General features: G+C 43.2%; 1 protein-coding gene across 1 annotated transcript in view; it reads left to right on the top strand.

Annotated features, from left to right (window-relative positions):
• Positions 1–13159, top strand: part of LOC311496748 (thrombospondin type-1 domain-containing protein 7A-like) — a 443055-nt gene extending 429896 nt beyond the window's left edge. The window contains exon 28 of the mRNA XM_084556712.1: positions 12821–13159. Coding sequence (XP_084412838.1) covers positions 12821–12911 — 91 coding nt within the window. The 3' untranslated portion in view covers positions 12912–13159. The remainder of the gene's footprint in view (positions 1–12820) is intronic.
• Positions 13160–15467: the final 2308 nt, after the last annotated feature.

Genomic DNA, 15467 nt, shown 5'->3' with positions numbered 1-15467 from the left:
AAATTGCAGTTTGCAACAGCATGCAGAAATGGCAGCGATAGAATAGATATTGCACAGACTAGTGTTATTACACCATAAGGTGTAATAATATTGCACATATTAGGAGTGCTCGTTGTGGAGCCTAACAGCAGCAGGAAGGAAAGACATTCTGTATCTTTCCTTCACACATCGAGGGTGAAGCAGTCTGTCACTGAAGCTGTTCCTCAGTCCTGTCATAAATGAGTCCGACCGGACGTTAAAAGGATGGCAAGGAATTGATCGCAAACCTTTCAATTATTACTGGAACCATTATAGTTACTGTCAACCGAAACTACACCAAAACAACAATGAGAAACTTACCTGACAGCTCACACTTCTTCCTCCGCTCCTCACTCATACCTCTCTGTCTTCCTCACACTCACCCCATCCCTTTTTCATCCAACCATATACCTGCACGTACCATACACGTATCCCCACAAAGACCCTCGCCCCGAGGGATCACATAAAAAGTCCCTGAGGTGGCCCGGGGGCCTTTTCTGTCTCTGAAGCCGCCTTGGAGTGAACAAAAGCGGCTGCTGTCTTGAAACACCTTGCTGATGAGCTGGGGGTGAATTTAAGGATGGGGGCGAATGTGGGGAGTTGGTAAAGGAAACAGCCATTTAATATGGGGATGTGGCTGTCTTGCTTCTCTGGGAAGGTGTCGAGGGTCCAGGGTGCTGATGTGAACGTGCATCGCCTCTGTACAGTATGGGGCAAATTTGTCCCTGTGGAGGACCACCCATCTCCCCCTAGGAGGCAGCTTGAGCCTATATACCACCTCACTCGCTTCTGCAATATCTCACAAGGCCCCACCCAGTGACTGTCCTACTTGGGACACTGGCCCTTCTTGCTCTTTGGACCATACACCCACACCAGGTACCCGGCCTTAAAATTCCTCCCTCTGGCCCTCATGTCATAGTTTCTTTTCTGTCTCATGCCAACTTTCTGAAGCCATGAGCTGACTCCATCCGTTCCTAGAGCCGTCTGGCGTATTCTGGTCCTGGTGGCACCACCGGTGTGTCTGGCAAAAGCCATTTCCGCTGGCGTTTGCAGCTCTCGCCCCAACATGAGCAGGGCAGGTGTGCATGAGGTGGAATGCTGCACAGCTGATCTGTAGGCCAATAAGGCGAGAGGGAGGTGCATGTCCCAATCAGGTTGATGTTCTGCAGTGAGGATGGCGAGTTGTTTTGCCAGGGTTCTGTTGAATCGTTCAGTGAGTCCATCACTCTGAGGAATTAAAGGAGTAGTTCGAGTTTTTTGCATGCCCAGACACTCACACATAGCATAAAACACGCCTGACTCAAAGTTTCCTCCTTGGTCGCTGTGAAGGACCTCAGTGGTAAACATGCCCTCCACCAGAACATCTGCAACAGTCCCTGCCTCCTGATCTGGTATAGCATACGCCTCTAACCATTTTGTAAAATAGTCCATGGCGGCCAGAACGTAATGGTTGCCCCTGTTTGTGCCATTATGTCCGCCGCCACCCTTGCCATCGGGGGCCCCCACTGCCAGCTGCTGAGGCTGGGTGCGAGACTGATCTGGGGGACTTTTTTTGTGCTGTACACCTCAACATCTCTCCTGAGCTGACCCCAGTAGAAACCCTGTCGGATGCGACGCAGGGTTTTCAAGACTCCAAAGTGTCTTGCCCCGGAAGTCCCACGAGAGGCTTTTAGTACCATCTCTCTCACTGCCCTGGGGACCACCACCTGCCACCTCTCTTCCCCTGTAGCTGGCTCTTTCCAGGCTCTCTAAAGCACTCCATCCTTTACCCGGAGAGCCCCAAACTTTGCAAACAGTCCTTTAGTGGCAGACGAGCACCCAGCAAAATCATTCCACTGTGACTTTTGTCCTGACCCCACCCACTGCAGCACTGGTTGCCGATCAGCATCCTGTTCTTGCTGCACTCTCCATTCGGGTGAGTCAACAACTTGCATCTCTCTGCAGACAGGCCCTTCTCCATCATGCATGGGGCCTAGCTTCTCCACACAGAGCTCTTTCTCGCGGGTATTGGCAGCCATTGAGGGCACAGGGATGCCGGGACATGCTGTCAGCATTGGCATGGCGAGCTCCAGCCCTGTACTCCGTTTTAGTGAAGTATGCCACCACTTTTTTTCCAGGACAAATGGCAGGTTGGGGTCTGGGGGAATGAGGATGGGAGACTCTGTCAAGGCCTTCTTCAAGGAACTGAAGGCCTGCGCGCACTCAGTTGTCCAGGAAAAATCACTGTCTCTGCCTTAGAGCGCAGAACACCAGGCTGGTTGCGCCCGAGCCTCCAGCTAGCCTCCTGGCTGTCTGTCTCAGACAAGCAACGTGCTATAAGGCACAGTCTAAGTCCGCCTCACACCCCAACGCACCAGTATGAGCATCATCCACCACCTCCTCCTTAGACTTAGACAGACTTTATTTGTCATTTAGATTTTCATCAAAATGAAATTTCGGTGCAATGGCTCACAGTACAGCAGGAATTATTGACAGAATTGGTATATACAATTTACAGGAACGGTATATACAAAATAGAATATATACACACATATATATATATATATATGTATATATATATAAAATTAAAAACGGAGATAAATATTATTGCACATTTTTATTTGCAGGGTAATAGGAGTGGGTGGATGATGAGGGGGAAACTATTTATAATGTGTTAAGCAGTCTTATGGCATATGGGATGAAACTGTTTTTGAACCTGGCTGTTCTGCTCTGTAGGCTGCGAAACCGTTTTCCAGAGGCCAGCAGCGAGAACAGTCCATGTTGGGAGTGTGAGGGGTCTGAGGTGATGTTTTGGGCCCTTGTCAGACAGCGTTTCTTTGCAATGTCCTGGATGGGAGGAAGTGAAGTCCTGATTATTTTCTCCGCTGTCCTCACCACCCTCTGTAGGGACTTCCAGTCAGAGGCACTACAAGCCCCTGACCAGACAGAGATGCAGCTCGTCAAAATGTTCTCTATAGTACCCTGTGTAGAAGGTGGTGAGAATGGGAGGGGGTAGGTTTACTCTACTCACCCGACGCAGAAAGTGCATGCGCTGCTGAGCCCTCTTTACAAGGGTTCCAGTGTGTTCAGACCAGCTCAGAGAGTCTGTTATCTGCACCCCCAGGAACCTGGTGCTGCTGACGATCTCCACTGCTGAGTTGTTGATGGTGAGAGGAGTGTGGCTGGACTGGTTCTTCCTGTAGTCAACGATGATCTCTTTTGTTTTTGAGACATTCAGGATTAGGTTGTTGGTCTCACACCAGTCCACCAGATGTTTCACTTCCTCTCTGTAAGCCAGGTCATTGTTGTTGCTGATGGTGAATGGTAAATGACTGTAAAGAGCTTTGAGTACCAATAGGTAGAAAAGCGGCACATAAAAGCAAGGCCACAGACACCAGGCCAGCTGACAGTCTTGCCTGGGCCCGGGACGAGATAATCTTAAGGCGTATTCACACCAGGAAGGTCCGTTAGTTCACTTGCTTTGGTCCGGACCAATTTTTTTTTTCTTTTTTTTTTTTTAGTGCGGTTTGCTTTCACACTGTGATTAATTGCAACCGGACCAGAATTTATAAACAAAAACACATGTGCTAAGGTCGTTCAGCCATTGGCTGGTAAACGTATAGGCGGGGTAAAGAAGGAAGCCAAATGTCCCACGTAAATAGGCTACAATGGAGACTTTGCGTACTGTAGGTCTACTTGTTATTATGCTAGCAATATGGTTTATAAACTGAGCGCTGGAATCCCCTCTCTCTCATTTGTTTACTAAAAATCTTATATACTTCTGCATTTTTATGTGTTTTCTCCAGCATTTGAGATATCTGGACATCTGCCCAGATATCTAGGAGGCAGCGTGTCTCCTCAGAGCTCCAGGTTAAGCCACGGCTCATCTCTACCTAACCTACCTGCGTTTGTTTGCTTCACGTGTCTCTCTCTGTTGTGTGTGTCACTGGGCTATCCTACATTTCCCATAACTAGTGCAGTGCCCGTCGGAAGTATGTATTCCTATAGTGGGAGCTGAAGAAGATTTTTCAGTTGTGACCATTGTCGTGACCCATGTCTCCTCCCCACAAAGACACCTGCCCAGTTTCAAATCAGCGTGCCACAGACAGACAGACAGACACAAACTCACCAAATAAGTTAAAAGAAATTCTTGATTTATAGATAGATGATCAAATCACTCATGTTTTGTCTGTAAACTGTAAAATAACGTTGAGTCTCCGTTGCCATGGTTACCATCTAGCGTTTGAGCCAGCGCAATAATTTAGAACTGTCATCAGGCAACTGGAAATATTAGAGCGGAGAAAATCTATTTTACCGATATATTTTACATTTCTTATCCAAACAACGTCAAACTTAGCAGTGCACATCTTCGTGCCCGTAGCGAGACACCTGCCCAGTTTCAAATCAATCGGGCCAACGGTTCGCGACATATGCGTGCCACAGACAGACAGACACACAGACGCTTCTTGATAGATGCGCGAGAACTACGGGAGCTCGTCAAATCCAAAAAGGTAGATTTTTGCAACTTGGGTCGGATCGAGGTCGGGCTGCTTTCACACCATAAAGGAACCGCACCAGGGTTCGGTAGGAACCGCTCCGAGACCACCTCCTCAGCTGGGTCTCGGTCCGCTTGTTTGGTCCGCACCAGAGTTCGAGTGATTGTATTCACACCAGTCAAAAAGGTCCGAACCAAGCAAGGAAACGAACTTGAGTTCGTTTTAATCGAACTAAACAAGGCAGGTGTGAATACACCCTTAGATGGGCCCCCCCACACCCAGATCTCTCCTTTTCCCCTGCTCTTCCTCTCCTCTGTTCTTCCTCTCCTGTTCCTCTCTCTCTCTCTTCTCTTTCACTGGTAGCCTGACTCTGTCCCTCCTCTCTGGGATAGGGGGCCCCTCCCGCATCACTCTCTCTGTCACCTGACTGCAGCTGGATCTCTCTCCTCTCTGTCTCGTCCTTTCTGACGGAGCTACCAAACTCAACTGTTTCTGTCAAATAACATGTTGTGTCAGGCTTTTATACAAGCTAATGGATGTTAACATTAGAGGTAGCCTGTTAGGTTACATTACATGGCTGTTTCTTACCTTGCTCTACGTTCACTTTACTAGTCCCAGCTTCACCATCACCACCTTTTTTTAAAATATTTGTTAAGAAAATCTTTAAGGCCTCTATTTTCTTCTTCTCTTCTTCTCTTGTGCTTGCTTGTTTTGACTTGTGCTGACCAGACATTTTGAGCGTACTGAACTTTAAATCAAATGGCAACATCAAATTTTGATCAGTGGCCAAACCATTTTTGTGTTGGGGGTGGTGATTATTTCAAGGACAATTAGGAAGAATACAAATAAAAAGCTTTTATGTAACTCAAATATTACATATTACATATACATTTTTTTTTTTTAATTATTCCATAATTTAATGAGGGCCCAGTTCTGGGCCCCCCTATCGGCGGACGTGACAGACACATCTACCCCTTTCACTCACACAAGCACTCACACATTCACACACCAGTGCCATGCACTGGGAGCAACTGGGGGTTCAGTGTCTTGCTCAAGGACATTTCGGCATGTGGCACATTCCGTGGATCGAACCGCTACCCCTCTGGTTCGTGGAGAGCCCGCTCTATCTACTGAGCCACAGCAGATGACTGTCGTGTCATCTGCAAACTTCACGATGTGGTTAGTAGTGAATCTAGCGCAGCAGTCGTGGGTCATAAATGTAAACAGCAGTGGACTCAGGATGCAGCCCTGGGGCGAACCTGTGCTCAGGGAGATGACACTGGAGACGTTTTTTCCCACCTGCACACACTGAGGTCTGTTGGTGAGGAAGTCCAGCAGCCAGTTACACAGGTGGGTGCTGAATCCAAGGGGGGCCAGTTTATTTATCAAGTGCTGTGGGATGATGGTGTTGAACGTGGAGCTGAAGTCCAGAAACAGCATCCGCACATGTGTATTTCTCCCCTCCAGATGCTCCAGGCTCCGATGGAGTGCAGAGGAGATGGCGTCCTCTGTGGAGTGGTTGGGGCGATAAGCAAAGTGGTATGGGTCGAATGTTGGGGGGAGTCTGGAGACTCTCATAGCACTTCATTATGATGGGGGTGAGTGTGACTGGGCGGTAGTCATTGAGGGAGGAGGTGGTGTTACTTTTCTTTTGTGTTTCTTTTACTTTTTCTTTCGACTCTCGTATGAGCGTTGGTCTTTTCCCACTGCACTGCCATACTTCAGGTTGATGAGTACATCCATGCCCACCCACCTCCCCCCATCCACACACACACGCCCCTCTTTATGCTAAAAACAGTGACAGAATATGAAATCCAGATAATCGAAAAAATAAATATTATAAAAAAAATGGCATTGAAAATGGATGAAAAAGACTACAAAACAGTAGTTAATTTTTTTTAACTACTGTAAAAAAAATCAGTTATTTATTCATTCCTTAATTCATTCATCTCATTCAAAATAATTTTTCAATTTTATTTTAAATTCTAAAACTCGTTTGAATACCAATATATATCAATGCCAATATTAGATTTTTCAATTTAAGTATTTCTTTTCAATGCCAATTTTGATTTTCAATGCCACTGTTTACTATCTGTGTTTTAGACCCATAAGATTAGACCAATGGTCCTCATGTCATCGTACAAGTCCAAAACTAATCCTTAATCTATTGACTGTTTCAGTTGCAAGGTGCCACACTGCCCTCTTGTAGCCAAAATGAGGAACTAGATAAACACATCCCTCCCATTTTCATTTTCAGTAGCCCCAACATGTTGTTGTTTCTGTGAAGTTCTCAGTTTTGAACACATCATATAACTTAAATGAATGAATATGTTATTTTACTTGAGTTCAAAATTTGTTGACTTTGAAACTAAACTTGGGGTCAACAAGGTTTAGGTCCATCTCAATTCAGGGAAATTTTAATCAGCAGATTAACCAACTCCATTTTGGGGATGAATCTTCACATGTATAGGAGCTAAACATTTATTTTTATTTTTTCGTGGCAGTAGAAAGTGTTTTGTGCTGCTCATTTAAATGTTTGCAGTGGTTTTATCTACAGGAACATCACTGAAGAACTCTTTGATAGTCTTTTTTTAGACTGTGGAATTTTAAGAATGTCTCTTTTTGAAGCTTTCCAAAAGTGTGCTCCATCACACACCTCTGTGCTGCAGCTTTAGGATGAAGTTTGGAGGAAATGTTTCACACATCAAGAAGTATTAATTGGACTATTCTGCTGGTGGAAGTGGCAATAAAACACACGAATAGTAGAAATTTGATAGCTAGGCTAGCTTTCCTGCCTTTCAGCAGCATCCTCCAGATGAACTAAAATGTATTTCCAACATATGTCCTGTCCAGCTCAAAGAAAAGTAGATATCATGTATTCACTTCTTATTTTAAAGGCCCTGTTTTCTCCTGAAGGCAAATAAGCAAGTGTCTGGTGTGTGCAATCTGCATTCAGATTCAGTTACTAATACCCTTGAAATTTTGACATACCTGTCCTTTCTCACAAAAACAAACAAGTGTAAACCTTGTCTGCTGATAGATTAGTCTGCTGTAACAGTGTGTGTAGCCTCTCTGGAGTGAATGTAGTTTCCGATCTAGAGACAGTTTTCTACCTTTAAAGAGAGCTAAAGTTTGACTTTTGACTTGTTAAACATCTTTTAATCTTCATTTTAAAATTTTCTGATAATGCAAAGTAATTATTTCTGCATTTTTTTGTACTGGCAACAAATCCCATGAAAAACCAAAACCAGCAATGCATTCTGGTTGAATGAATCTGTATATCCAACACTTAAAGAATCTTCCCCCCTACTAATTAGATTTACATGGACAATACTCCTTCAACCTGACTGAAATCAATTAGATTAGATTAGACTAAATACAATCATCTGATCATATATCTGTGTTTACATGCCCAAAAAACATCAGTTACAATAAAATGTTTCAGACAAAGTGGTTCTGCTGCTGTTGAGCATCTAATTTGATGGAAATACAATAGCGTTGGGACCTGAACATGGTGGTGAGCTATGGAAGCTCACCATGCATAACCAAGCTAACCACATGTTTGTCTTGGAAACAAAGGGAAGCACTGGAAACCTCAAGTCCCACAATCCTCCAGGTGTGAAAACTGACCCAGCAGTTCACTGGCTGACAGTGGCATGTGACCTCTGAGGTCTTTATGAACAGGATATGTGCCTCAGTCTTTTAAGATTGCTGTAATTAAGCCCTTACTCAAGAAAGCCACTCTAGATCCAGATGTTTTAGCCAACTATAGACCAATTTCCAACCTTCCTTTTATTTCCAAAATTCTAGAAAAAGTTGTTGCTAATCAGTTGTGTGACCACTTAAACAGGAATGGTCTGTTTGAAGAGTTTCAGTCAGGTTTTAGAGTTCGTCACAGTACAGAAACAGCTCTGGTTAAAGTTACCAATGATCTCCTCATGGCTTCAGACAGTGGACTTGTCTCTATGCTTGTTCTGCTAGATCTTAGCGCTGCATTTGACACTATTGATCATAATATTTTACTACAGAGACTTGAAAGTGAGATCAAGATTAAAGGAACTGCATTAGACTGGTTTGAATCCTATCTGTCTGACAGATTCCAGTTTGTTCATGTCAACAATGATTCTTCTACTTATACAAAAGTAAGATACGGAGTTCCTCAGGGTTCTGTGCTAGGACCAATACTCTTCACGTTATACATGTTGCCATTAGGCAAGATTATTAGAAAACATGGCATAAACTTCCATTGCTATGCAGACGACACCCAGCTATATTTATCCATGAAACCAGATGAAACTAATCAGCTGTTTAAACTCCTAGCATGCCTTAAAGACATAAAGGCTTGGATGACCTGTAATTTCCTACTCTTAAATTCAGACACAACAGAAGTCATTGTATTTGGTCCTAAGCATCTCAGAGATTCATTATCTAATCACGTGGTTTCTTTGGATGGCATTACCTAGGATACCTAGGACCTAGGATTACCGAGGATATGTCCTTTAAATTGCACATAAAGCAAGTAACCAGGGGCCTCATGTACGAAGAGTTCCGTAGATTTCCTTCTAAATCGTGACGTAAGCTCAGATTTAGAAGCATTTCGAAGCACATTTCCTTTGTACATCCCAATCGAGCGTACCCGACTCCTCCCTGTCCACGCCCATTTTAAATATGCAACTCCCTGCCCACGCCCATTTTAAATATGCAAATTATATTTAAATTGACCCTGCACCTGAGATTCCCATCTTTGCGCGATCAGAAAACGAAAACATAAGAATGAGTAAGACGGGAAAGAAGAAGAACTTCACAGAAAGAGAATTGGAGACGCTACTCACTGGAGTGGGGATGCATAAAAATGTCTCCTTGGCATGCTGCCGCAATGTTTACTTGCATTTGCGCATCACGTATGATCTGCACACTGATCGAATGAAAATGTTTCCTGTTGACATTTACAAATTCATGCGATGGCGCTTTTATAGCAATGTGTGTGCAGTCGATAGCTCACATTCAGAAAACAGTCTCTCGCTGCAAATTGTTCTTTAATGTTGACCTGTTCAGATGCATTGTATGGGAATTTGATATACCTGGCTGACATGCGGATAATTCCGTCCCACACTGCTGGCATGGCTCTGCTCAGGGTCGACCGGCACAGTCCCTATCGGTCGGAGTAATAGCTTTCACATTTATGACAGTTTCCCGGCATCACCTCTAAGTGTCGCCAAAGGATCGACATCTGTAGAATCCTACTTACGCCAGCCACGTCGTTGGCGTAGGGACGTACAAAATTCCTGGACATTTCACTCTTGATACATCTGAACTTTTACGTGAGCGAGTACTTACGTAACGTTTTTGTACGCACGCAACGTTCGTACATGAGGCCCCTGGACTGCCTTCTTTCACTAATATCGTCAAAATTAGGAACATCCTGTCTCAGAGTGATGCTGAAACACTAGTTCATGCATTTGTGTCATCCAGACTCGATTACTGTAATTCATTACCATCTGGCTGTCCAAATAGCTCTTTATAAAGCCTCCAATTGATTCAAAATGCCGCCGCAAGAGCAATGACATTAGCAAGAGAGATATTACTCCAGTTTTAGCTTCTCTTCACTGGCTCCCTTTAAAGTCTAGAATAGAATTTAAAATCCTCCTCCATACAAGGCCCTCAAAGGCCTTGCTTCATCATATCTTAAAGACCTCATTGTACCATATTATCCCAACAGATCACTTCGGTCTGAAAGTGCAGGCCTACTTGTGGTTCCTAGAATTTCAAAAAGTAGAATGGGAGGTAGAGCTTTCAGCTATCAGGCTCCTCTCCTGTGGAACCAGCTCCCAGTTTGGGTTCGGGGGGCAGACACCCTCTCTATTTTTAAGGTCAGGCTTAAGGCTTTCCTTTTTGATCAAGCTTATAGTTAGGGCTGGACTAAACCATCCCTTAGTTATGCTGCTATAGGCCTAGGCTGCTGGGGGACGATGCACCAAACACATGTCCTCCTTCTTTCTTCTCTCTCCTCTCTCGCATCCTTCACTTTCTTTTCTCTGGCACAGAGCTCTTGCCCTCTAATAGATAGGAATATCTACTACTAGTCATGCAATTCTGTGCTCTTACTGTATAGAATGTTAACTGCTGTGTTTTGTAAAGCGTCTTGAGACGATTTGTATTGTTATTGACGCTATATAAATAAAATTGAATTGAAATTGAATTGAATCAGGTCATATAAAATGCGCTGTTTGGCCTGTGTTCTCTCTCCCACCTCTTCTCCTCCACTCCACACCTCCACGTGGCGATCCCCAGCTGCTCGGCTGCAGCTGGGTGCCAGGTAGCCTGCTAACAAAGAGCAGCTACTCTAGGCCTGTTCTCCTTACAGCAGCGAAGCGACATCCTGCTTGAGGAATATGCACTAGCTCTTTTAGCCAACAAACAGAAGGTTTCCAGGCTAAACTCCCAAACAACAGGAGCCACACGGCTAGTTAGCACCGAGCTACTAACAGTCCACTTTTAAGGACTTCAAGGAGAGGCCGGTTTCCCTCCAACATCTGCCATCAGGAACACACACAAAGACTTCCAACTATTCCCAGCTCGGCCCTTCCATCAGGAACCGCTAGCTAAAGGAGCAACACGTCAGGAATTGACTTTTCCACCAAATCTGGTAGTATGAAACTGGGCATAGTCAAGCTAAGCTAAGCATTGAACTCTTAAACTTTGATTTGATGTGATATTTGTCTTTATTGAGTTGTTGTGATCATTTGGTTGTAAGGTTAGAGTATTGTTAAGTTGATGTTAAAATTATGCAACACATAGACTCAGGATCTCTTGCATGCTAAACTAACCATCCTTCCTCTAACCTGGCATCTCATAAAACTCTTATCACATTCCACACAGGCATTCAGCCAGCACATGGCACATGAGTGTCCCTACTCAGCAGCCATCTTGTTTCCTTTGTGTTCAAGGCCTCAAGGCCCCAGCGGCCGTCTTGACACACCCACTCCAGCATAGACACACACACACACACACACACACACACACACACACCTGTATTAAGTACACTGTAGTTAGATCGCATGTTTTTACTTTTATTCTTGTTAATAAATGTCTGTTAAACATACCTGTTGTCTGTTTAATGTTGCACAAGAGTGAATTTTGCCAACCTCTACACTGTCAAGAACTCCAAATTCCTTTCCAAATTCCAAATTGACAATTTAGTATATTTTGAAACTGATTTGACTAATTGGCTATCTTTTCCCTTGTTAGAAGGGTCGTGCCCCGAGGTGATCTAGTAATTTAGATCCAATTATTTAATAATAAATAATTATTTTTGATAATTATTAACTATTTATGATAGCCAAACCCCAATATTAAGTGCCCAACAATAGAATGAGAAGTTTCTCTCCAGCTTTATCGACAAAACTGAATTGATTCATTATGAAAAGATGAACAAGATGTTTCCTTTGGTGTTGCTCCACATGGATTCTGATTTCGTTCATCTTTCCAAACACTTGACTGGACAACTTGACAACTTGACATTGTACTTCAGGACTAAATGGAGTGTTTTTTGGGACTATTCTCAGCTGTGTTCTCATATATATTTACTGTGCTAATGAGCAGTAATGGTCCTACATGAACTCAAAGAATACAAGCAACTTGTTGGCCCTGGAGTTGATGTATTTTCACAAAAGTTTGAATGAACAAAAGCTTTTAGTTGTTAAATTGAATTCTTAAATTTAAGGCTTCTTCTGCGTCCACATGAACAGGTGATCATTCCCTCTTCATACTAGTCTCAAAAAGGTGTCTTCCTAATGCTTCTTTGTCAAAACACTGGCTGTGTTTACAGAAGATAACTGTGATCTCACATAGCTATAAACTCCAGCTGGACTAGTTGGGAGAATCAGTCAAATTTAGGGCAATAAGTCTAGTTAAAAAGTCAAACTATAATTTAACTTTTAAATGATTTATGTCATCAGTAGATTTCCTGATAGTGTACTGGAGACAAAACGGTTTTATTGGTTTGGTTCTTTTCATGGGCTAAGGAATAAAATGCAGACTTAATCGTTTAACTGTCGATCATTTATTCATGGTGATCGTCAACTTCTTTAGATTAAGAGTTACTGGAAAGCTCTACTATAAGCTTTTAGCCGGGATAGCAGCCGTTCAGATAAACAAATAGGTCAAACTAAACTTGAATTTTAATACCTTGAAATTCACTTTCATGCTGTCTCATCTGGATCTTCTTCTGCATCATCTTATGTTATCCCCAAACATAAGAGATGTTGGAGAGCAGTTTGAGGATATTTCAAGCGCATCTCTGACTCTGTTTTAATCTTTGCACACAGCAAAAAACCGAAGAGACCTCAGAGACAGAGGCAACAAAACAACCGGCTAAAACCTCTGACTCTCGCCTACGACGGAGACATGGACATGTAGTCCTCCATGAGATGCTTCACCAAGCACTTCACCTTGTCATAGAGATCCACTTCATCACCCCATCACAGCAAGGAAACATGGATGTTTGCAGCGTGAATGGACACATTACAGAGCGGAGATCCTCTTAGCTGATAAACTGGTGGGGTTTAACCAGTCTAACTGGAGTGTTTTTTTTTTTGTTTTATTTGTTTTTTTGCAAAGAGCCTTTGTGACCTCCTTGTTCAATAAAATGCCTTTTATTTTGTTGCCCTCTACACATGTGTGGACACATTTCTGCATTAAAAGACTTGACTGTGTGGAGTGCAGAAGTAAGACCCAGCTCTCCTATCTCCAAACAAGGCAGTACAAGCTCCAACTCTTCCCCCACACTTTTCTTCCCGTCCCTAAAAATGCTGAGTAGCTGGAGGCTTTTGATGCTCTGATGGTTGTACGTTGCCAAAAGTCACAGGAGGAGGTAGAACGAAATCCCCATAAAAAGGTTTGGATTCCTTTTTTCTTCTTACAGTCTTGAACAAAAGGGAGGCATTTCTTTCTCTCTATAATCTAATTGATTAGTTTCAGGCACTACACTACAGGCACTACAGGGGAGCAGTGACGTTAAAACACATTTAGGTGTGTCACAAAACAGGTGTGAATTTCAAGTAAATATATGCATAGATTTTATTTCTCATAGCAGAGTTGTTTTGTGGTCTATAGATTTCATTACTACCCAGATGAAACAACAAGATCAGTTACCTGCTCTACAAATGATTTTTAACTCACAAAACTGATTATATTTAAAATTTTAGATCGAGTATACGCTAATCAGCCATAACATTATGACGATAATCTGGTTATCATGGCATATGTCAGTAAATGGCATATTTTAGGGAACAATTAAACATTTTGGCACTATGGTTAGAACTGATGCCTCAAAGCAAGAAGGCTCTGGGTTCGAACCCAACAGGTTTCTGTCCAGAGTTTGCATGTTCTCCCAGTACCTATGGGTACTCTGACTTCCTTCCACAGTCTAAAGACATGCTCGTCAGGGTAATTGGTCATTCTAAAATTGTCTGTAGGTGTGCATATGTAAGCGTGAATAGTTGTTTATCTCTTTGTGTTAAGTAGATGTTACAGGAAAAATGGACAAGTGGAAGAATCTGAGTAACTCCAAAACTGCTGCTTTTCTGGGGTGTTCCTGGTCTGCAGTGGTCAGAATCTATAAAAAGTGGTTCAAGGAAGGAAAAGAACCAGAGCCAGGGTCATGGACAAAGACATGAGGTATAGTCTGCTGAAAAGGTTAATACTGGTACTGATAGAAAGGTGTCAGAACACAAAGCGCAGTGTATCTCCTACCATTAACCCCCCATGAGGTTTAAGTTAATTTTATGTAGTTTTATAGCACCAGATCACAACAGAAATCATTTAAGGTTACCTTTCCTTAGAACACCATCTATACCTTGTCCTTTTATTAAACCAACTAAATGGACATGTCATTTCTGTCTCTTGATGATCGCACATTTACAATTCTCCTCTGCCCTCTGTATCACGCACACACAGAGATACGTGCGCACAGACACAGGTGAGCATACGGATACCGCGCGTCAGTAAATATGTTGTGTCAACCTTCTGAAAAGCAGACACAAATTGTAAAATTAACTTAGGAATAAAAGTCCCGATGTTTAGTTTACTTTACAGTTCAACAATTAAAACAATTGTCCAGTTGTTATGTTGGCTGCTGTCATTAAAAGAAGCACATGAACACCATGATTGTGTCTGCATCATGCACCCCAAGCCCCACCCCCTCAAAGTCTTAAAGACATTTATATAGTACTGGGGACCTAAACGCAAGGACCTACGCACGTAGCCAACGCAGGTGCGAGTCATTTATACTTGTGCCTAGTCAGTCTGGCAGCTTCGGTGCTGTGTCTTTTTTGCCAGTCGGGTTAATTTTTGTTTATACTTCCTGCTTCACTTGCCACTTCCTGCTTCACTTTCGCTGAAATTTCTGCTGAATTTCACCGAACGCAAGTCAAACAAATGTCTCTATCTCCAAACCTCCTCAGTAAACCAATTCTTTATTGATACAAAACAATTAATTCTAACATGCGGAGATAGAGAAGCAGCCGGAAATACTAAAGCAGAAACACCCTACTACCAAGAGTGCCAATCACAGCTCTTGTGCTCTGTGTTACCATTTCTGGGGAGGTGCATGTCAGCTACGGCGCTAGGCTCTGCGTAGGGGCTGTCATCTGACAAGAGGCGGGGTACACCCTGGACAGGTCGCCAGCCTATCGCAGGGCTAACAAAGAGAGACAGACAACTATTCACACTCACATGCACACCACATGCACCAGCTAGGTATCAAAGTAGCATCCATGATGCCAGGACTTATCCACGTCAGAAGTTTGTCGTCATAATGTTATGGCTGATCAATGTATGTGTAGAAACATTTTGCAGCATTTTCTAACTGATAGAAACCATTCATGCATTTCTGCTTTACTGACAACAGCTGAATTCTAACAGTCCTGTGATAGTTTGAATACTTGAATGGGGCTTCCAGCATAAACTACAGAA

This window comes from Chelon labrosus (genome assembly GCF_963514085.1).
Source record: "Chelon labrosus genome assembly, chromosome: 12".
Classification (NCBI taxonomy): domain Eukaryota; kingdom Metazoa; phylum Chordata; class Actinopteri; order Mugiliformes; family Mugilidae; genus Chelon; species Chelon labrosus.
This window is presented reverse-complemented; position numbering and strand designations above follow the sequence as displayed.